We start from the raw sequence: 24,334 nt of genomic DNA, 5'->3' as shown, positions 1-24,334 counted from the left end.
CATAAAGCTGTGGCTTTTTACACAGTGGACGTGAAGGGAAACAGATCTCACCTGTTGGTATATGAATCTTTTGACCTCTGATGGAGTTCAGAAGGGAATCTAGTTTGTATCTGTCTGCTGAGGAGGCTTCTGTGCAGCTGTAGAGCAGAACAGGTCCATGGTTTCTCCCGTTTTGCCCTTTAACCACTTTTGTCTGCTGAGACCCAAGGATCCTGCCAGCAGAGGGAGCACGAGTTGATGAACAAATCTGCTTCCCAGGACTGAATTATCCTGCATCCTCAGGGCACAGCTCCCTCATGCCTACAGGAAAAGGAAGCCACTGTCTCTCCAATTTATGCTCTGCCAAGAAGGATATGAACCCATTAATTGGGCACAATGGAGTTATTTAAACATTTTTCTTTGTTTCATTAAATAAAATATATCAAAGTGATGATTTTCAAGTCAGAAAAGCCCAATCATCTTTAAAAACTTCTGCCCCAGCTTCTTACATGAAAGTCACGTTTTTATTTTTAAGATTAATATTCTATTTTTAATAATATTCTATTATTCTATTATTACATAATTTCCTTCTGTTCACATTTCAGTAAGTTAATTGAATGACCTATGGTGGAGAAATGGAAAGATATTATCCAAACCCAGGAATTTTACACAATGTGATCTAGAAAGTTCTATTTATATCACTATTTGAACCAAACTAAATGTTTAATTTTTACCGCGAGGTTTGATATTTCATCAATTTCTTTCAGGTCTCCATACTCTTGCTGACATTAATGCTTGTTTTCGCAAGCTTTGGAGTTCAGCTTTTTGCTGGAAAGCTAGCCAAGTGCAACGATCCCAACATTATCAGAAGGGTAAGATGCTCCTCTCTGAACTTTGAAATAAAAGCGAAGGTAGCTTGCCCTGCCTTGGAAAGCATGTGGAATCAGTGGCTCTAGAGCTGCTTAGAGATTCCCCCTGATAAAACTGAGAATTCTCTCCTTGAACCTGCAGTATATCTCTGCTGGCTGGTAAAGGTTCGTATGATTAAATGCACATCTCAGAAAATTCTGCTCCTCCCTTCTATTTCTGCACCTATTCACTGCTGATGTCTTGCCCATAGTCACTCGAGACTCCTGATGTTTATGGCTGAGAACCTCAGGAACTTTCCTTTTAGGTCTTACCTAACATGAACCTGTTGACACCCATATCAGCAAACAGCCCCCGCCCTGCAAAAATAGGCCCGAGGAAAGTCCCTCCCACACCCTTTTCCCACTCTCAGCATTTGGAAGCAGCTTCACTCAGCTCTTAGCTGCCCAGAAGCTCCCCTTCATGACAGCCAACAAGGACCCCACCTAGGACCCAAACCTGAATTCCTTCCCTTTAGCATCTCCTGCTTGTTCAGTGGGTGTGAGTAAGAGGAAGTTGGCTTCAGGAACAGCCCCAGGGTTTCTGCACCTCCAACGTTATGACATGCAGGTCCTGCATCTTGGGCATGTTGGCCAGTTAACCTCCAAATGACCACTCAGGGACTCCGGGTCCTTCTGTCTGGTGTATCCACCCTTTGCTTTGTCTCTAGGGTCTTCTCAGTTTAGGTGGGAGACTAGAATGAGAAACAGTTCTACCACAAATTGATGCAGGCAAAGCTGCCAGTGGCACATATCACTTCAACTCACTTTCCCCGGGAAAGAACAATGGCCCTGCCATACTGGAAGGGAGGCTGGGAAAGGCAAGGAAAAAGGGACACAGTCTGGTTAATAATCAGCTAATTTCTGCTGTACCATCCAGATTACAAATAAATAATAAAGTCAATAATTAATGAAGTAAACCAAGTGCTGCTGATGCATAAACTAACAAAATCATTTCATCTTCCATCCAAATACAATAATATCTTAATTCCATTAAAATGTGTATCTCCAGAATGCCTAAAAGAATTGAACTACAACATAATATATATTTCTAGCAACAGCTAGATTTCATATTATAAAATCCACAAAATATTAGTTCTCTGTTATACAGAAAAATCTTTGTTCATTCAAGTACATTGTGAAATATATTAATAAGAGGACTTTAGAAGTGCAAGACTGGGAGAAAAGTTCCAGAAATTTCCACATACCTGAGAAGACATCAAGGAACATGGTATGAAGGTCATGATGTACCCAACCAACAAATGAAGGAAGTAATAAAGCGTTGATGTCTTCGTCCACGAGCTTGTGTAAGGAAGAAGTTATTTTAGACTCATACTGAATAGAGGCCAGAAAGATAATAACAGCATTTCAAGATGAAGCCTCCTAGGAATCCTAGATGACTCAGTTATTAATGATGGTCTAAGAGCATGGTGACTTCACATCATGTGCTTACACCCAGGCCAGGCTAGAGATGGATGGCTCCTGTGGGAGGTGGGGAGCACAGCAATGAGGTCTGGAGATGGTGCAGAAGGAAGGCCTAGGCAGACAGACAGCCATTCAGAGGACCACGCTGGAACATGGAAACTGGCACAGTTTGGCTGGGTCTCTCTGTTCCTCTAATCCCAGTACACGAGACCAAGGCCAACAATGTCATGCAGAGGACATCAGTTCTATCTCAGAGTCTCAGACCACCTCTCTAAAACAAAAGACAAACTCAGCCATGAATGGAAACTAGATTCACCAACATTTGGCTCACACATCTCATGTTCAAAGGCAAAGAGGCTTGACTTGTCGGGCCGTTTTCCAATGGGGCGAACACAGTATTTACTCGTATCTGCTTGAAGACTTCCATCCTTTGCCCATTTTCTTAAACCTGGGCAAAGATATCTTGAAGTCAACATAGATAGAGATATGGAACCCAAAGCTTAGTTACCAGACCACTGTAAACCAACTCGGATGCCACCGTTTTACAAATAGATATTAAATATCAGTTATGTCCAAGGGAACAAGAGAGGTGAAATGAAGAACTGGAAAGAGGAGGAGGTGACTGTCTAATTTTCTAGACAGCACTTTCTGTCCAATCAGAACGTGTGTTTCATGTTCTAGCAACTGTAACATGGTCAGCAGTCAAAAGAGCATCCAGAAGCCAAAACAGCATTCCACCTGATTCCCTACAGAAAGCTGAACCTCCCCAGGAAACTGTACTGGGAAGAAGGGAGGATTCAAGATGGCCAGGGCAGTTCCTCCCAAGCAGAGCAAGCGGGATGAGGAAAGACACCAAGCAGGCAAAGAAGAGTCAGGTGCAGAGGTGAGACAAAAGGAGGGAAGCAGCCTTGGAATCAGCTTCCAGATCAAAATCCGACTTTAGTTGATGGGATGGCTCAGTTCGGTTACTTCATCCCTGAGAATCTACTTCCCCCTCTATCACGTGTCTCACCCAGCAACGTTTTGAAGACAGATTAGTTCCCTTTTGGAGAGAGCCTCACCCAGTCCCCAGTAGTCAGTCACTTCCCTCCCATGTGGAAAAGGACTGAAAAACACAGCCAGAAATCTGAGTCTGGGAAAGACCCTCAAGACTCTGAATACCAGACTTGGGGGGTCCCAAGAGGAAGATTTCTTTGATGAGAAATTGAAGGGCACCCCCTTTCTCCACCGAAAAGCCCTCTTCACCATGGCTGATTTTAGGATTGTCAGCAAAAAAAAAAAATCTCTGCAAAAGAGTCCAATGTAGATAAACTTCCTATTTTCATGTCACCCTGTTTACTTGGCCACTGGCCGAGAAGATACCAGCACTCCAGGTGCTGGACACCCCCTTACTAGTTATCACAAATGCATCCAGTATAGTACTTTGAAGAAATGTGCAAACAAGGCCTCTGGCCTTGAGCTGGGGCTTCACAGAGATGTCTACATTTTTAAGATAAGTTACAATTGGGCTCCATGGTAACAGCTGGCAGGGGGAGGAAAGAAAGGGGAGAAGAAGCTCTCCCCTTCTCAGGTGTTGTCCTTGAAGAGTTAACTTGCCCAGAACAGTGAAAGAAAAAGCTGCTTTTATGTGAACTTCTGCAGACTATGAACTTCTGAGCCCCTCCCCTTACACGCTGGGTATAAAACTCTGAAACTTCCTGAACTCGGGGTTCAGGGGATTGATTGATTACAGCAAAGGCTGTACCCTCTAAACCTGGCTGCAGCCAAATTAAACTGTTTCCTGCTGTCTTTGGTGCCTTGCCTCGTTTGTCCCTACAACAAAATGAGAAGCCATTAAAGGTTTTTGGGAAGAAGAATCAGATACTTCTTAATGCTCATGAAGCACAAAGCTTTGTCCCTAGTACTCTTTTGGTTACCTGCATCCTACTAATAAGGAAAACAGGTATAAACTGATTAATAACTTGTAGAAGGTCACCTACCTAGTAAGTGGGGAAGCTGGGATTCCTGTCCAGGCTGCCTGGGCCCATGTGCTGTGCGTTAACCAGGGTACCAGGCAGCCTCATGCAATCAAAGGTGGGCCTTTGATTAATCAAGTATATCATGGGGCTTCTGGATGATTTCTTGCAATATAGCTCTTCCAAATAGTGTTGTAGATGAAGAGATATGGTTATGAAAAGATAATTACAATATATTTTAACCAAAAAACATATGAAAGGATAAAAACGGTATGATCTCATATATGCATAGGAAAAAAGATGGGAAGGATACACGCCAAAAAGTTAATTGTGTGTGTCTCTGGTAATTAGGGGTCAGTTTTCCTTTCTGGTACTACTCATTCTTTATAAGTAAAAGATATATTATTTGTGTCATATGTGTTTTTTTTTTTTAATGTTATTGGCAATCCAGACAGAGGTAATGTTGTCATTAGCTAAACTAGTTGAAATAGGAATGGAGACCTGGACCGTGAGGCACGAGAAGAAGCAGGACAACTCTGAGGTCTTCATTCTCACAGCTGATGGCATGTTGGTTCACAGACAGAGGGGACATTTCGTAGGGTCAAAGTTGACTTTAAACAGGTTAAAATTCTGTCGATATATTCAAGTGATGCTCAAGAATTTTACCAGATGCACCTCAAACCTAGATTAGGCTCAGAATATGATAATTATAGCCAAAGAGACAAAGATAACCAACCAGAGGGCAAGGAGACAGAAAATGAGTCAGAACTTCTAACTGGGTCAGGTGCAGTGGCACACACCTGTAATCCCAGTGGCTCGGGAGGCTGAGGCAGGAGGATCACAAGTTCAAAACCAGCCTCAGCAATTTAATGAGGCACTAAGTAACTCAGTGAGACCCTGTCTCTAAATAAAATACAAAATAGGGCTGGGGATGTAGCTCAGGGGTCAAGTGCCCCTGAGTTCAATCCCCAGTACCCCCTCCAAAAACAACAACAACAAAACCTTCTTACTGATGTTTTATGTTTAAATATTTTTAAAAGGCTTTATTTGGAAATAATTCACACGCTATACGATCCATCCCCTTCAAGTGTACAGTTCAGTGGCTTTTAGCATATTCAGAACTCTATAATCATCACAGTGGCCACTTTGGGAACATTCACATCTTTGAAAAGAACCTGGTATCAGTTAACTGTCACTCCCTTTCCCTTTATCCCTCTATACGTCTAGCCCTAAATAACTACTAACTACTTTGTATCTCTGTAGAGTTCGCTGTTCTGGACTTTCGTATGAGTGAAATCATACAATAGGTGCTCTTTTATGACTAGCTATTTGATTTAGCCTACTATTTCCAAGGGTCATCCATATGTCACATGTGCCAGTCAGTGCTTTAGCCCTTTCTGTGGCTACATTATATTCCACGGTTTGAATATACCATTTTGTTTATCTATTTTTCCAATGATGGACGTTTGAGTTGGTTCCACCATTTAACTACTATGAGTATTTCCAATTTAACATTCAGGTACAAGTTTCTCTGTTGACATACATTTATCGTGTCTCTTGGATAGATAAATACCTAGGAGTAGAATCATTAAGTTATATGGTGTAATAGTCTTATTATTTCCATTGCTATAACAAAATACCTGAGGCTGGGTATTTTGTAATGAAAAGGGGTATATTTAACTTACAGTTTTGGTGGCTGAAAGTCCAAGATTGCGTGGCCCCATCTGTTCAACTTCCAGTAAAGAGGCCCCTTTGGCTATATTACATGATGGCAGATGGCATCATTGTGGGTGTAAGAGCAAGAGGGAGGGATCACACAGTGAGACAGGAACCCAAATACCAGAGACTCGAAGAAAGTCACCTCTCTTAGGACACTTTTAAGAGAAGCACCCCCACTAACCAAATCACCCCCACTGGGCTCACTCTTAAAAAGATTTCGCCACCTTCTACATCCGTGGGCCAAGCTGCCAGCACATGACACCAGGAAACATAGTCAAACCATGTCCAAACCATGGCATGGGCATGTGGTAACTCCATGCTTAGATGTTTGAGGAACTGCCAGACTGTTCTCCAAAGGGGTTACGCCATTCTGCCTCTCTGCTCGGTGGTGTATGGGGTTCCAGGTCTGGGACTCCCGTTTCTCCACAGCCCTTCCAGGGCTGGCTGTTATTTGACTTTATTATTTATTTGTTTTTAAATATTTATTTTTTGGCTAGACACAATACCTTTGTTTATTTATGTTTATGTGGTGCTGAGGATCGAACCCAGGGCCTTGCGCATGCTAGGCGAGTGCTCTATCACTGAGCCACAATCCCAGCCCTGTTTGACTTTTTACAATGGCTTCTCGGTGCCTGTGGAAAGGCGTCTCATGTTGGCCTTGACCTGCACGTCCCTGATGGCGGATGGTGCCGAGCACCTTTTCCTGCTTACCGGCCCTTTGTAGATCTTCCTAGGAGAAATGTCTGTTCTGGCCCTTTGCCCACTTGGTAGTATTTCCAGCACCTCCTTCCCCTGCCTGTCTCTGTGGTCTTTGTCACTGTTTTCTGGACAGCTGTCCTCATCACTGCTATTGGATAGAGACCTTTGCTGCCTATGTGAGAAAACGTTTCCTGTCTCTCGCCTTCTCTGAGCTCTCTGTCTCACCAGGCTCCCTACCTCCTTTGTTTTTCCTACTCTAGGAGGATTGTAACGGCATATTCAGAATCAATGTAAGCGTGTCCAAGAACTTAAATTTAAAATTGAGACCTGGAGAGAAAAAACCTGGATTCTGGGTGCCCCGTGTTTGGTAAGCATATCAGAAAAATATCTTGAAGCTGACTATGTTTCTTGGTATGAGGACTTAAAACTGTATAATATGCCATGAAACTAAAAGTCACTCTGCTAGAGACTTTGAAATAATGAAAACTAATCAAATACCACCTTACTATTTTCCCAACACTTTAAAAGTTATGTATCTGAATTCAAATGGTTTTCAAAGTTAATGAGGCTTCAAAACAAAGATTTTTCTATCACATCGAATGGAAATTCATTCCAAGTTTAAATCTTTAAGGGAAGATCTGATATCCTTATAACACTGGTGAGAACCCTAAATCATAAAGCCATTTCAATTTTAAAACCCACTTATACTGGTGGATTTCCGTGATTGAAATACCGGAGAGGAATAATCAGTGACAATGTTAATCATATCTAATTCTCTCTTTAAAAATTATTTTTCAAAATGTGGATGTGTAACCGATGTGATTCTGCAACTTGTATTTGGGGCCAAAAGGGGAGTTCATAACCCACTTGAATCAAATGTATGAAAGATGATATGTCATGAGCTTTGTAATGTTTTGAACAACCAATTAAAAAAAAATTATTTTTCTTCAAAATGAGTTTTCAAAGTATTTACATCAAAGCTGGAAGTACCAAGCACCTTCAGGAAGTACTGAGTGTCTTCTTTCTCTGCCATCTTACTAATGACTGTGAATGTAGTCCCTCTGCCTCATTGATGAGCCGAGTGTTCCATTAACTTCATTTGTCCCCTTAATTTTTTTAAATTTCTTTTTCTTAACGTCTTAGAATAAGGAGTGAACCACAGGAACTCTGCTCCTGTCACGACGGTGTGCTCTCAACGTCAGAGCTCTTTAAGAGGAACGGCACTTCACCCAGCTGTAGCCTAGGACTCCTTGTTACCTCACTGTGGCCTTTCTCTACTATGAAATCCACATTTATAAACAATTCAATATAATTTATATTGGGGTTTTATTTTTTAAATACTCAAGAAGTGTGGGGGAAAAAAAGATTCATTTTGGATGTGTGGGACTTGAGCAGGAGTAGAGAGGAATATAACCCACAGGGATCTCCTTATTCCAGTGTGCGCAGTCTAATTTGCATTAAAATAAAAAAAATTAAAGCATAGAAAGTGTATTTGGTGAGATAAAAGTTTGTCAGACCGTAAAGAACTTATTTATATCAGGACATAAAATGGGGATTCTTTTCCTTGCTGTTTTGTATTTGGACTAAAACCTCATACCACGGGGGATGAAGCATTCTTACGTTCTAAAGAGAGCGACTAGACCCATCCAGCAGAAAAGACCAAGACGTTTTCTCACTCCATCACCCAGCATTAGTCTATGTGACAGAAAACTCTGCTTTCATGGAGAACATCATGGGAGTATAGGAGGTCAAGGTAGAGCACTGTGGCGTTCCTGCCCTTGACCCTGGGGGAAAGGTCCAGGTGCTCCCGTCCCTGGCTGAGGGAGGTCCTGAAGGAGGACATTCATACCAGAGCTTGGCCAGGCAGGGGGAGGCTCCGTGGGGGGGCTGCTCTTCACCTCCTGGCACAGGAAGGTTACCTAGTCTTCCTGGAGGACCACATCGTGGTCGCCTAAGCCACTAGGTCTGAGCCACCTTGAAAGGAACCCTGCTGCAGAGGGCATCCCCATCAAAGAGGCCTGTGTGCAAGAGCAGACCAGGATGCCTGGAGACCGGCCCTCCCAGCAGGGAAGGTGCAATGGTTGCTCTTGTTGTAAACTATGGTGCATTCATAGAAAACTGGAGGTAGAGTAGACCAAACAGACCAGGCAACAGCTGCCAATGAAAGGGAGTTTCTAACTCACAGTCCCAAGAGGAGGGGGCAGGCCACACCATGGGGGGCACTGGGGAGTGCCAGGGTTGGTCACAAGGCAGAAGGAGAACTACAGAAGGCCTGAACCAGGGTTTCATGGTGGGGAAGAGGGAGGCCAGGCAGGAGACTTGGACTGGCTAGCTTGAATCATTTCTGTAGGCTCCAAGACAGAGGGGCTGTCCCCAGGCGGCTGGTCCTGGGGGGTTAGGGCAGTGCTCTGGAGGTGAAAACTCAAGAAAGGAGGTGGTTGGGGTGTGGACTCCGGGTTGGTTACTTTGTATTTGAAAACTACACGAAAGGAAAAGGACTCCGATCCTTTAAGGTCATCTTCAAAGATGACTGGTCTCATGGCCGAAAGTGACCAAAAACTTTGGAACCCTCCAAGATGTCAGGAGAGGAGCTGAAACGCACCACACGGCAGTGTTCAGAGAAAAGCAAAACCTGCCCCAAGTTGTACCCGGTGGCATTCAGTCTGTCCCATAAAACCAGTTACAAGTATCTGAAAAATCAAATTTAACCAAAATGCAATATTTTATGTAATTTATTATTAGTGGTTTCAAGTTCAATGACATTTTAAAAGCATAAACAAATAGAGGCACTTCCCTCAAACATCATCACAATTGCTTTTGTCCATTTTCCTGATATATTATGATTTGGATTAGTTGTAATGAAATAAAAATCTTTGCCCTAAAAATATGTCAAGTGTAACCATGAATTTTTTTTACCTTTTTTTTTCTTTTAAATAATCCAATCTAGAGTTAGAAGCTAAAAAAAATATTTTTATAATCTTTATATTGGCTAAATTATGATTAAGAAAATAACATATCTGGGAATAGCCCTAGAGGAATGCTTAGGTAATTATAATTAGGACATAAATATGCACAGTCTAATTCAAGAGATGGTCTGGTTTCTATATTTTCTCTTCAGATGAATAAGTTCATTTTCCTCTGAATCAGACTTGATGAGATAAAAATTGCCTCAGTAAGAAGGATTAAACACATCTTCTATTATAAATACTGTGTGATTTATTTTAGGAAGAGGTCAGTATACAGGAAAATGGCCTGAATGAGAACAAAAACAACAAAGTGTTCAGTTCTGTGATAATGTACTTACCGAGTGCTAGAATCCACCAGGCTTTCCACTTGCCACAGATTCAGCTATGGATCAGTTACGGCCCTCGCCCCTTACAAGCTTGAAATCTGGTGGAGAACAGAACTGTGTGCAGGGAGGGTTCTCAAGAGACTTAGGTTTCTTAATTTCATGGAATATCAGCCTCTGATACCTGCAGAAAGATAAAAGGTGCTGGGAATTGTACTCACGCAGGAGAAGCTCTTAACCCAGAGTATGAAGGACCAGGCAGAGAGGAGAAGTACTGGTAACTTTCTTTGTGGGCAGTATTGGAGGTTGAATCCAAGGCCTCCTACATGCTAGGCAAACTCGTTACCGCTCCACTATGCCCCCAGCCCACATTGGTTAACTTTTAAAGGACAACAGCTGGAAATAGGCAGGGGAAAGAAAGACAGCAAAGGGCAGGTGGGAAGGAAGGATGAGGCCAAGCTCAGGTGCTTCCAGTGGAAGAAGCTCTGCTGCCAAAGCTCAAGGCAAAAGGAGAGTTGGTGCATTCTTAAAAGCACAAAAAGTTTCTGATTTCTTTAGGAAAGATGGCTAGAATGCAGGCGACACAGGATACCATTTTGGAAAGTGTTGTTCCCTGGGTTTCCATATCCAAAGGCAGGGGCTGATTGCCTTCCCCATGTGCCCCATCTTCTCCAGAGGAGGAGTGACTGGCTCCCTTTATTGTGATTTAGGGGGCCTTGGAGCACTTTCCCCTGGGAAATCCAAAGATCGACCAGATTATGAGGTCAGAACCAATGTCTTAGTATTTTTTTAATTGGATAGGCAAGATTATAATCTTTTTTAAAAATAACAGAAAAGATAATATTTAAGCAGCCTTCCAATTCAAGGAAGGGAAACAGGGAAGATAACAATAAGGATTAGGGTTGGTATCTATTTAATCTCTAGATATTGTAGGTGAGACGCACTTTCCAATTTGCTAGCATAAACAAAGCACAAATAAACAGTCATATAATTAAAACTGAAGAAGTCTTGTTTTTTAAAATATGATAAATCCTTTAACTTATTTAAGCCTATAATACTACATTTTATTTTTCATGGTTTAGCCTAAAAGTGTATTTTCAACATATTCTAACTTTAAAGTATATGGAACATGAAAGTGTTTAAGTTGCTGCAAATTTAGCTGAAAAAGCACTTTTTACATAAAGGAAATGGATGAGTAAGAAAGTTCAACATCAGATCTGAGAACTGGCTCACTTGGTTTTAAAAAGTCCTTATTCAAGCAAACTGCAGCATCTGTAGAATCCTTACAACTGCTGTCTACTATAAAAGACCTGGAATTTAATTGAAACACCACCACCATCCCAAGTAAGGTTGTTGGAAAAATTCAAAAGAATTTATATGTACTTTCATGCAGAAGAAAATATAAATCAGAAGTCCAAAATGTAAATTTCTTAGTGAAGCTTTTGTACTATATAGAAAACATCTCTGTCAATCATCCTTAAACCCTAAAAGAGCAAGCCACTTTCATTTTATGCTTTCTTATTAGATATTCATCTATTCAGTATTCTAAAAAAAACAACAACAACAAAACTTACAAAGGTAAATCTCATGACTGTTTCTATAGTTTAAAAAACATAAAGAATTGTAACAAAATCTGAGCCAGATTCCCCTCAGAGTATGCCTTTCATGAGGGTTCAATTCTGATAAACGAAAAAGTAGGGAAAGTAATTAAAATTATGATGTAGATAGGCTCCAGGAGACCTTCCCAACTCAGCAGTTCAGAGCCAATTTATCGTCAAATTCAGATTCAGCAAGGGTAGTGATAGTGCCTGGTTTTCAAGTGTGCAGTTGTTGAAACCTTTATTTAAAATAGCCTCTAATAAGAAAGAAAAGGAAAAAATTAAAGTTTCTTTTTTCTGTTTATAACCACAACAAAAGTTAGCTAAACCCACAATAATGAAAGAAGATGCAATATAGTGAAAGGGATCACTTTTTAATTGAGAAGGAAAAAAGTATAACTTGTGTCAGAAAACAAGGAAGGAGATAGCCCATCCCCCAAACAAAATAAATAATAATGTGGCCCAAGTGTTTTGGGAATTAGGAATCCACTGCAGGTATAGAGCGCAAACTGTGAATTGGGCATCATGAGAAGGTCTACTGAGACTTCTCAAGAGTTAATGAGAGGAAAAATCCAACCAGGAGGGAGTAACTTGACGTATATCCGCACAACCCTCAGCCTCTGGAATCAACAGCCCCTCAAAGCCTCAGTATGTTAAGGCACAAAGTGAAATTAAGTAACCAAATTCTGCTCTTCTTCCACTTTCTTTTAATAGAGCCAATTGTGATTTATGCCTTTAGAAGTTTCAATGATAAAACTCTCAAAATTCACACCCAGAGTCCGATGCCCCTTTGTGCAAATCTATAAAATCTCATTTTCAGCAAGTTCCTCCATGTCGTCAGTACAGAGGCAGCAGGGACTTCAGAACCTCAGGCTGGATCTAGAGCTGTTGTGCCCTTTGCTTTAAATTGAGGCCACCTGATGAATCTATGTTATGTTAACACATAACAACACATAGGACAGCCAACGAATCCCAGGTACCCCAATCTTCCCCAAAGCTGAAGACACCCTATACTCGGAATTAGAAAGAGCTATAGGCATTTGCTGTAAAATGTCCCTTTCTCCTTGGAATTTTACAGAACTGTTCCTCTTTCGGAATTGCAGGGCAAATCCTCGGAACTTTAATTTCGACAATGTGGGGAATGCTATGCTGGCATTGTTTGAAGTTCTCTCCTTGAAAGGCTGGGTAGAAGTGAGGGACGTTATTATTCATCGCGTGGGGCCGGTGAGCAAGCACATCGAATCTTTTGAACATTTCCAGAGCAGCTTTGATTTGCTTTGATGAATAACCATATTTTTCATTTATGCAGATCCATGGAATCTATATTCATGTTTTTGTTTTCCTGGGTTGCATGATTGGACTGACACTTTTTGTTGGAGTAGTTATTGCTAATTTTAATGAAAACAAGGTAAGAATCCTTGGTTGACTACCACAGGCTTTATTCTTTACTTGCCCCCCACTTTGAACTGTTTTTTCCCCCCACACCACAGCATGAAGTAGCATTAAACTGTAATGTGACTGGTGGAAATAATCTGTATAACAATTTTACAAAGTACCTCATCGCTGCCTTTCAGGCACATTATTTAGAAGTACAATTCTCTTGCTAAATTTACCCTCTTGGCTACAGTGTCATTAATTCCCCCACAATTGAGAAGCGCATCTCCTATTGTTTGGATTGAAAGGATGTACAGCAAGTTATTAAAATACAGTAGCTGAAAGTGGGGAGCTGATTGCAGGTAATATCATTTCACAAAATGTAAATTGCAGTCTCCTTTGTCACTCAGTAGGCGGACTTGGAATTCTGATGGGCTAGGGAGGTACCGTACAAATTTTTAAATTCTACATCAAAGAACAAAAAGAAGATTTTCTAATTTCATGTAAACTTTACATACTTCACAAACCCCACGTAACATGCTGAGTTCTCAACAGCTCTGATGATCAGTACAAGGCTCACAAATGGGAAAACAGCAATGTACAATGTAGTTTCCTATCAATAAATGAGTTGGGAAGAACATTCCGTTAGCACTCGGGGGAGAGGTGATTGTTCTTCTGAGCATGGCTGATGAGCTTTCCATTATGGAAAAACAATTTTTGGAATCACAATAATCAAAATACACTCATTGTTGAGCCCTTCATCTATATTGAGATTTCATACATGCCACTGTCAGATCTCACAACTCCCATGCATGGTAGAAGAAAAACCAATAACTTTGGGATTTATAGAGAGCAGAAAATTGGGACGAGAAGTCAGATTTGGTGCCCATTACTACAGAGTTTGTGATTCTTCAAATGCAAAAGTATAAAACCTGTCCCCCAAAGCTAGATTTGTCTGCACAGCTCCGTGCTGCTCGATGTCATCCATGGCTAGGACTGGTTCTCTTGCATTCACATCAGAGGTCTTTGGTTTGTGTAGCTGCACCTAGGACTCAATCATTCAGTGTCCCCAGGCTTAATACGCAGGGAACTGCTTACTCAGTCAATTGCTACCTTTGATGTGTGCTTAGTGAGTATGTCCCTTCATTCAGGCTTTCAAAGGGTGCCATTTGAAAATCCCTCCTTTGGGTCCCAATGTTATTTCACCTAAAGAAACATGGAATCATAAAGTTAGAAAGAACAGTAGTGATCAGGTCACCTGGCCCCTCTATCTTACTTTCTAACATGTTGAGTTTCTCTGAGCCCTAAGGTGCATTCATAGTTTGATACCAAGCATAAAGAAGAAGGAGGATCTCTTCCAGCCATGTGGTGGTGCAGACACTGGGAATTCCATAATGTGAGCAGAAGTGAATCAGTCTATTAGCGGAGAGTGTAGGCACCAACAGCTCAGAACAACACATGAGCTCTGAGCAGGCTCCTGACTACATGAGAATTGGGTTCTGTGGCAGCTCACAATTCAGCAATGTAAATGGAACAACATAAGATATTCAGTAACTGAAAACACATGTATAATTAATATAAGTCTTGAACTTGAGAAACTGAGAAATGGCCGCGCAAGCAGAATTACCAGCAGGTCCACTTCCACTGCTGTTCTTTATGTTCTGCCTCTGGGGGAGTGGTACATCAGCCCAAATAGGTGCTGAGGGAAAGAGGAATCTGAGAAGAAGTCATTTTACAGAACATTACAAAATTCACTAGTAACCTTAATATAGAAACTTATAATTTATGTGAACCTTTTCTGCAAGATTTTTAGAAGTTAGCGCCTAAGTGCTTATAGAACAACATTTACTCATTTATTATTCATTCACCAGATTTATTTGTGTATGTACTGGGTGGTAGACACCACTGATCCCTGAAGACCTAGCAAACTAAACTGAACCGTAAACACAGAAATTTCCACCTTCGGGAACACACATCTTAAAGGTCATACCAAAGGAATATAAATAGGCAGTATTTTTAGAGTTTGGAATTGTGTAAAATAGGTCTTCCCTAGAAAATGGTAGTGTCTTTACAATGCTCCACGTGTATTCCAATAATATGCCTTTATTTCTGATTTCCTTACCATGAGACCATGCATTTAATACACTTTTATTGACAATAACAAACTTTCAGAGATTCTTATGTATTAATGGGCAGATGAGAATTCCCTGTTTATTATTCTTTTGGATGCCTTTGAAATTTCACTTTTCAAAAAATTAGTTGTTTTGATCAACAAAAGAATAATGAAATCTATGTTTGTCTAGAGAACAAGTATTTGTTTGCAATTAATGAGAAAAGTGGTTTAGCAATACCAATATCAGAAAAAAAAATCACTTAAAACAAATACCATGATTAGGTAAGGGGGATAATTAATAATGACAAAAAACTAATTATCAGAAAGATACAGAATTCTTGCATCTCAAAATATATAAAGCAAAAGCTAACCAAATTCAAAAAGAAGCTAGCAAATCCAAAATCATAATAAAAGATATTAACATAGTTCTCTAGGAAACTCATAAATCAGATAAATGAAAGGACATGAGATTTGACACAATTAAAAATATTTTACTTGATGAAAATAAAAAGAGCCTTGATCCCCCAAATTTGAGAATATGCATTATTTTCAAATACAAAATGAAAACTTTAGATGTCCAATTACCAATAATTACCAAAAAACAGATAATGTATAGTATATGTTCTCTGTCACAGAAAAAATAGTTTAAAAAAAGAACCCTCATAATTTAGAACTACTAGGACAACATCCCAAATTATTTATGAGTTATAGAAGAAATCATAGTACAAAACCACAAAACATTTAGAGATAAATTACTTTAAATATCTAAAAACATGCAAGAGCTGGGAATGGTGGCATATACCTGTAATCCCAGCAGCTCAGGAGACTGAGACAGAAGGATCACAAGTTCAAAGCCAGCCTCAGTAACTTAGTGAGACACTGAGCAACATAGTGAGACTCTGTCTCAAAATAATAAATAAAAAGGGTTGGGAATGTGGCTCAGGGGTTAAGTACCCCTGTGTTCAATCCCCAGCACCAAAAAAACAAAAAACACAAGGTGTAGATAAAACAGTAGAGAGAAATTTATCACTTTAAGTGTATAATTAGAGAAAAAGTCAAAGTTTAAATATTCATATGTCAAGTACCTAAATCAACAAATTATAGTAACTACAAGGTAAAACTGAAGAGTAAGAAAAACAAGGCCATCAAGATTTTGACAGAAATTAATGATATGGAAACTTCAATAGTTTCTATCAGGTTCAAGAATACAAAAGCTGGTTCTAGAAGAAAATTAAGTCCAAAAGCCTCCAGGAAGGTTGAGCAAGAACAAAAAACATGGAGGAGGAAAGTGAGCAAACCACAGTAATGACAGCAACGGGGCGCTGGTGCAGTGACCCTGGGTCACATGTGTGCAGAATTGAAGCAACGCCGCCCATCAGCCCAGAGGCAGGGGATCAGCGATACTATGCTGGGGGCTCCCACTGCTTCAGTGTAAGAATCCCTCTGAGCTCCCCACCCCATGGCACCCTCTAAAATAATTTCAGATAAATTAAAGATCTGGATAAGAAAAGCAAACTTTGAGCCACTTTTAATCCATGTAAGCATTTCTATTTGACCCCAGAGTAGTTGTGCTTTTTTAGACATCAGCCCTAAAGTAAGATCTATAAAGAAAAAAACTTGTAAGTTGGATTCCATTAAAACTACAAAAATCTAAATGAAAAAAGGCACTATAAGCAAAATTAAATGCAAACCGAGGAAACACTGTATTTACAACTCACATAACTGACAAAAAGATCCATAATATATAAAGAATATATTTGGATTATTTATGATCCATAACTATGATAGTCAGCGTTTTGCTGCTGTGTCCAAAATACCTGGCAAGAACAACTTAGAGGGGGAATGTTTATGCTGGCTCATGGTTTCAGAGGCTTAGTCTATGGTGTGCGGCTCCATTGCCCTGGGCCTGAGAAATCATGGCCGAAGGGCTTGGTGGAGGAGTGCTGCTCCATTCATGCCAGCATGGAAGCAAAAAATGAAGCAGAGAGGAAGGGGCAAAGGGACGATCAATCCTTCCAGGGCACAACTCCCAACGACCAACCTTCTGCAGCCATGCCCCACCTGCCTAGAGTTACCACCCATTTAAACTAGGACGGACCCATTCCATTAGAGCTCTCACCAATCATCCCACCTCTGAATATTCCTGCATTAATACAGGAGTTTTTGGGGACACCTCATATCCAAACTGTAACCATAATATATAGAGAATTTCTAGAAACATTCGGAGTAAGAAAATACAAAAGTGAATAAGGAATATGAATGGCAATTCATATAGGAAGATGGAGGAATTGCCACTTATATACATAAAAATGCTTCATCTTGTTAGTATTAAAATTGAATTAGGCATATTTCATAGCCATCAAAATGACCAAATCAAAATTTCTAATAATGTCAAATATTGGCAAGAAAATAAGGAAAGGGAAACACATATATTGCTGATGGGAAAGTGTTTTGGTTATTTCTCTTTGACAATATCTGATCAACGTGATAATGTTTAAATTCCCAGATACCAATGATTGTCTAGAGATTTACAGTGCAGACACTCACAGTGAGACAGTAGCTATGTGTTACCTATAGCATTGATTATAGTCCATAAACCTACAGTGAGTAACTTCTGATATATTTGTGTAGAGGACCGCTATATGACCTGTTAAAATGAGCCAATTCGATCCAAGAATCCAGTTGTATGGAAAACATACAATAAATGAAGATAAAGACAAACTGCATAAATATGCGTACATATTGATTTTAAAGTTTAAATGAATACATCATTCTGTCTCTATAAATACATAAAAGCCCCAAATTCTGAAAATCGTATGAAAACATGGACCCTGGAAGGACCGTCATTAGCTCTAGGAAGGAAGGGAAGATGGAAGTGAGGTTAGGTATTTTCCCCCCAGTTTCTGAAATCACACTTCTGCTTCCTGTGGAATGATACTGTTCATGTGTGTTTTATCGAATATTATATCACCCAGAATATCTAAGTCCATTTAGTAAGTCTTCACAGCCCTGATTCCTTAAAGAAGCAAATTCTGTGGTTTCATCTCTTTAAAAAACACCTTAACTAGAAGCAGCAGCATTGGCAAACTGGAATTTTGCCCCTGTGAAAAGAAACTAACCCTTATTGGTTAGTATGCCTTTTTCACAATGTAACCTTATAGGAGACCTTCATAAAATTTTCCCAGACCTAAGTATTACCGTCAGAGACAATGGCGGAAGGCTGCTGGTTGTTCTCTGAAGGTCTCTTCCTGCCTTTGGGGCCTCCTCTCAAGGCAGAGTGAGAATTCTGTCCGTGTTTCTTTAACCAGCACAGAACTTGGAGAATATCTTTATTGTGAGCAGACACCGGCCCTGTTTGTAAAACCCCCCCATCTGCAACCTTCTTTCCCTCTTCCTTTTGCTGCTTTCTTTGTTTGTCAAGGGGACGGCTCTGCTGACTGTAGATCAGAGGAGATGGGAAGATCTCAAGAGCAGACTGAAGATCGCGCAGCCGCTTCATCTCCCACCCCGCCCGGGTATCAAAGATGCTCTGATTTTATTCATGTTGGGCCCTAGTGTTCATGATTCCCCAGGAGTCTCAGATTTAAATTAAAATAATAATTGTGAGGCCACTGGGAGGTTGTGCATAAGTTAATATAGAAACAGGCTCCAAACTACAGAGCTGTTCATAGGCTATTAAAATCAACCACCCAAACGCTGTGCTTCAGTGCTCTCAGAATAAGCCTTAATGAAAAAATGATTTTTTAAATAAAATATATTTGTGCTTGCCTTTAAAAAATATGAGTGAAATGTATTAAACTGACAGAAATTGGATGATGTGCTTCTCCTTCCAATACGGACCGCGTCATGCACTGTCATTTTAAATATCGAGAGCCAGGCATTCCTGCAAAACGCTTCACAATAGATTGAACTGGAGGAGGGGGATGTAATGGGCTTTAAGGTGGGCATTAAAGAAAACCAGAGCAAGAAATTTAAATGTGACCCCCGTCTGAAGTGCCCTTGCCTAAACCTTTCTTTTCCAGATAATGATGGTTTTAGAGCTAAAATGTATGACATAACCCAGCACCCGTTTTTTAAGAGGACAATCGCGTTACTTGTTCTGGCCCAGTCCGTGCTGCTGTCTGTCAAGGTACTTGGTTTCACCTTGAGACGGTGGGAGGGAATTCTATATTCACTGGTACATCCAGGAATGTCACAAGCTGCCACAGCCATTTGCCATCTCTGTCCTCTAGTAAAACATTAAGATTCACAGTCGCGTTAACATGGACCGCAGAGGGGGGACTTGGTGTCCAGTAGATGTGGCAATGACCTGTGTGTTCTTCCTGTTGCAGTGGGACGTGGAGGATCCCGTGACCGTCCCTTTGGCAACAATGTCGGTTGTGTTCACCTTCATCTTTGTGCTGGAGGTAATCCTAAGGAGTCTGCCAGCTCTGGGGGGAACGGGGGAGTTGTGGGCAGTTTTAAAGTAAGTCAGTGTGCCCTTTTGATGGCGCTGACTTTCGCCTCCGTGTCTCATCACCTTTGATGGCTCTGGAGGCAGCGGGGCTGGCGGCAGGAGGAGCGTGCTTGTGGGGTACCTCCTCTTCTGGCTGTTCCGCTGAACTTGAACAAAGACTTCACTTCGGACTCCCAGTCTCTCTAACTACCATAGCTTGTTGGGTCTGGATGTTTGTCTGTCCAGCTCTGTGAGCTCAACTATGTAGAGCTAACCATCCAAGCCACTGTAGTTCAAGGCTTCAAATTGCAGTGTGGTGGCAAAGTGAACACTGGCTCAGCCAGGATTATTTTAACACATGGTCCATACGAGATCACTTTCCAACCCCATCCACGGTCTTTGAAAGACAGAAGCACCCTGCACTGGCTGGTGCTTCTGAAATATCTATGTTCTTTTACTTGAGAAAGAAGAATGTCCTGCTGTAACAAATCGTCGAATGAGGAGAAAAGAGGAGAATATATATTTGTAACCTACTTAGCTTTGAAAATAAAAACGTATACATTATTAATTAACTGTTTATTACATCTTTAAAAAATAGAATGCGACTCAAGTTAAGAGATTTAAATATGGGCGGAACACTCATCCTGTGCTTATTCTCCTCATTATTTTTCTCCAGGTTACAATGAAGATCATAGCCATGTCACCTGCAGGCTTCTGGCAGAGCAGGAGAAATCGATACGACCTCCTAGTGACATCCCTCGGAGTGGTGTGGGTGGTGCTCCACTTCGCCCTCCTGGTAGGTGCACACTTGGGCTTTGAGCTGGTGTTTCCAGCTCAGCTTGGGGCAGAGCTGTTCCCAGTCTCTCTTCCCTCCATGCCGTCCACTCTCACGTGTTAGATTAACTACAATCCAACTTTGGTTGTGATCAACCCTCAGGCATGCTTGCACACACAAACACACATATGCTTGTGTGCACATGCCCACACTCTTCACATGGGCAGAACTTGGCCCTTCAAAGCCTGGAGTGTGCAAGCCAAAAAGAAAGACCTAAAGAGACTCTTCATTGAAAACTTCATTTTACCACAGGATCAAACCAAAGGGAGAGAGCAAAGGAAACTGAAAAAGAAATTAAGGCGCCTGTCCAAATTCACACAGCTGGTGGCAGAAGCCTCAGACTCTGTATTCTGAGCCTAAGTGTAGACTCCAACCCACTCCGTTACAAGCAATATTTTGCTATGTAATTCACAGGTACTTCCACATTCCTATTTCCTCCCAGAACCTAGTTGACATTTCTCCAAAGCACCCCATTCTCCAGCTCTATGCCTAGGCCCTCACTATCTGCCCAAAATGCTTTCATCTTTCATTTCAGTCTGAGTTTCAGCTCAAAATCTGCAGTCATGGGTATGCTTGACCACGATCTAGAGTGATCTTGTCCAGTAGGGAATAAAATGTGGCCACAGATGCCACTTAAATTTTTCTAGGAGAAACTGAAGAAGAATCAGATTTTGACTAGAGTTTAATATTTTCTAACTTACTCATATCCCATTTACAAAAGATCATCATTTCAGCAGGTGAGCAACGAGCAGAACTGATTAAATCAGTTATGTCCTTTTTCTTGGCATGAAGTCTTGACGGTGGATTGCACATTCACAGCACACCCTCATACGCACCCGCCACATTTCCCATGTGTAATAACCACACGTGACTGGTTGTGCCCATATTAGGCAGTGTGGATTTATTAGCTCTACCACTTTCCTGGCTTCATCCCGTTACATGTCTTTGGTGATCCTTTGTTCCTGCTCTCTGAGCTGGAGGGAGGGATGTCACTTTACCATCCACTTATTCCATAGAGGTGTTATGCAGATCACATGAAATCATGCAAGGGAAGCTTTTTCAAACTGTCAGGACTGCACCAACCCAGAAGGTGTTACTGTAAATACCTTTTTTCTTGTTGTTCTCCTTGACCCCAGCTGAAAGTCATATTATCAGTCGTCTCATTCCCCCATCCCCTTTAACACTGGGGGCCTGTCAAGACAGACTGACAACTCATAGAACCCAGGTACCCCTCAGGCAGGGCTTGCCTTGGTATGACATCATGGTGCCTTTGGCAGCAGGGACTGCTTGAGCCCTCAGTCACCTGGATTCATTTTTTTTCAAACAATAGAGTTTTGAGCACACAGATGTGTACGGCACTGTGCTAGGACTGAGCAGAATGTAATGAGCAAAACAATGTCAGTTGCTGTCCTTGTAAAGCTCATACCCTAGAAAGCTAGGTAGCCACCGCATGCTCAGTGAGAATCACAATGATGCCCCGGTGGGGTGGGGGGTTGGGGTGGGGGCTTGGGGTGGGGGGCAGCCTGTGTTCCTGGGACAGCAGGAGTGGGAGACAGCTGCATGGGAGAGGTCTGGAGCGTAGGGCGATGGGCGCCATCTGGAGGAGGGAGAACATTTTGGGCAGCCGGGCCTGTGATGAGGGTGCAGGAGCTGGAAGAAGGAAAGCTTGTGTGGGGGGAGGTTAGAAGGAGCAGGAACGGCCTGGTAAGATTTTCATGGGCAGGAAGGAGTCAGTCTGCCCAGGACCTTGTGCTCCAGGTGAGGAAGCACCAGTTGTCATCCTGGAAGCTGTTAGTGGTCATGAATTTTGGAACAAGAGGAAGACAGCAGACCCTGAGCTAGCATGGAAGGAAGAGGCAGCAAAGCCCATGGTTTTGCCTCTCTAGTCAGATTTGAAACTAAAAGCTTGTCAGTCCCAGAAGAATGGAGTAGGCTCCCTAATCCCAGATGTCTGCAGAGAGGAAATCTGAGCCACAAAGACCAACTTGCCTGTTCTGCTTGACTGCTTTTGTTCTTGTCCAGGAACCTCTGGCCCTGGGAGGTGCCCTTTCCCTGCCACAGCTTGTAGGGGACTTCTGGGAAGGAAGGTGCAGTCCTTGTCCACCGTCCAAAAATGCTGTGTGCACATTCCTTGGCATGCACCTCCCCAGGACTCTCACTGGACCCCCTTCCCGAGGACCCATCTGTGACTGTTGTCACTTGGCTGGGCAGCCTCCTGGAGAACAGTCATGCTTTGGCACCAGATGAATGTCAAGGTTGTTATCACAGTGGCAGCCAGCGGGATCTTAGCTCTTCAGATGCAGCCTTCTTAGTCATAAGGCAGAGTCATCTCCTGCTCTCATCATACCCTTGGAGGAAGAGCAGGGTGTGTTTCTGAGCTGGGGACTTCTCTAAGTCAACTTGGACTGGTGAATGTGTGGCTGGTCTTCAGAGAGGACTGTGCCTGCGGTCACCTTTCCAACATCAGTCTTCTCTCTTTGCTGGGACCTTTTTATGTCATGTCCCACTTGGCTATCTTGTGTTGCATGGTTACCCTCTGTTTCTTACACCCTGTCCTCAAAAGAGCCAGTCACTGTTTTATGAACAATAAATTTTGAAATACGGAAATTAGCTGAGCGAAACAGACCTCCAAGTTTCATTTGAGATTTGATTTCACATCTAATACTTATTCATGAGTTGTGGGTGGCGACCTTTTCTGCACCTTTTTTAGATAAATTTCTTAGGAGAATTTTCACCTTCTATTAAACTAATTATTCAGTAGGCTTCACAGAAGACTTAAAATGAAAAATGGAATGGAAACAAGATCTTTTGTGCAAATGACGAAAGCTGTCTTCTGCTTCCATTTCAGAACGCCTATACCTACATGATGGGTGCCTGTGTCATCGTCTTCAGGTTTTTCTCCATCTGTGGAAAGCATGTGAGTATGTCACAGAGAATGCTGGCAAGGGACGGGTGCAGCTCAGTTGTAGAGCACTTGCCTAGCACACGTGAGGCCCTCGTTCTTCCCCGGCACCCCAGAGGGGGAAAAAAATCCTCGCAAAAATCACATAGGCAATGAAGAAAAAGTGGCCCCCTGGCTTCAGCTGTCCTGGGTGATAGGGCTGCAGTCAACAAATGACTAGAAATCACAAAGTCAAGGTTAACAGTTAAATGTTAAATCAGTAGCTTAATTATCTTGTGATGTCTCTTGCCGTTTATATTGCTTAATTTATTCTTCATATTTGCTAAGTAAACTCGATAATCAATTAAAAATGTCAGCCATAAACACAAAAACCAATGGTCATTAAAATGTCTTTATTTTATTTTTTTTATTTTAAATTGAGTAACTTTGCTGCGGAGAAAACTAATATTTAATGACAGCCATGACTCCACAGTTCTAAATCTCTTTATATTCTTTGTTCCTGATTGTGCATACATTCAATTTGTAAGTTTTCATTTTTTAGAGAAAATTTTGCTTCTAACATTATTTTATATACGCATTCTGTAAATCCACGTAATCAATATACTTAATATTTGATGATTATTTAGTATTATACCACTATTTAGGTTTGCTTTTGTGAAAGCAAGCCAAGTCTACTTGCTATAGACCAAAAACGCATCGTCCTTATAGAGAGAGAACAGGGGCTCAAGAGAAGAGAAATGCAAGACGGGAACGTTTGGGTTGTTACTTTTATTAACCTGGCAGAAGAGACTTTAACCGTTTGAAATATGAATGGAATTCTCAGTGCCTGACAGGTTTTGAATAACTTTTAGAGTTCACACCCACTAGGAAGCCAGGCACAGTGGCACATGCCTATCATCCCAGTGGCTCAAGAGGCTGAGGCAGGAGGATCACAAATTCAAAGTCAAACTCAGCAACTTATTGAGGCCTTACGTAACTCAGGGAGACCCTGTCTCTAAATAAAATATAAAGAGGGGGATGGGGATGTGGCTCCATTGTTAAGTGTCCCTGGGTTCAATCCCTGATACCAAATAAATAAGTAAATAAATAATACCTGCGAGGAAGCC

The 24,334-nt window shown here is 41.5% G+C and overlaps 1 protein-coding gene across 2 annotated transcripts in view; it reads left to right on the top strand.

The window, feature by feature from the left end:
* Nalcn (sodium leak channel, non-selective) overlaps window positions 1–24,334 on the top strand; it is a 281,091-nt gene that overhangs the window by 242,369 nt on the left and 14,388 nt on the right. For both annotated transcript variants that reach the window (XM_027938884.2, XM_071610798.1), the window contains 9 exons: window positions 747–851; window positions 6,943–7,049; window positions 12,673–12,793; window positions 12,879–12,977; window positions 18,478–18,571; window positions 19,079–19,185; window positions 19,388–19,462; window positions 20,168–20,287; window positions 23,175–23,243. In XM_027938884.2, coding sequence (XP_027794685.1) covers window positions 747–851; window positions 6,943–7,049; window positions 12,673–12,793; window positions 12,879–12,977; window positions 18,478–18,571; window positions 19,079–19,185; window positions 19,388–19,462; window positions 20,168–20,287; window positions 23,175–23,243 — 897 coding nt within the window. The remainder of the gene's footprint in view (window positions 1–746; window positions 852–6,942; window positions 7,050–12,672; window positions 12,794–12,878; window positions 12,978–18,477; window positions 18,572–19,078; window positions 19,186–19,387; window positions 19,463–20,167; window positions 20,288–23,174; window positions 23,244–24,334) is intronic.

The sequence above is a fragment of the Marmota flaviventris genome, chromosome 4 (genome assembly GCF_047511675.1).
Source record: "Marmota flaviventris isolate mMarFla1 chromosome 4, mMarFla1.hap1, whole genome shotgun sequence".
NCBI classification, from domain to species: Eukaryota; Metazoa; Chordata; class Mammalia; order Rodentia; family Sciuridae; genus Marmota; species Marmota flaviventris.
Note: the sequence above shows the minus strand (reverse complement) of the source record. Positions and strands in the feature narration are given on the sequence as shown.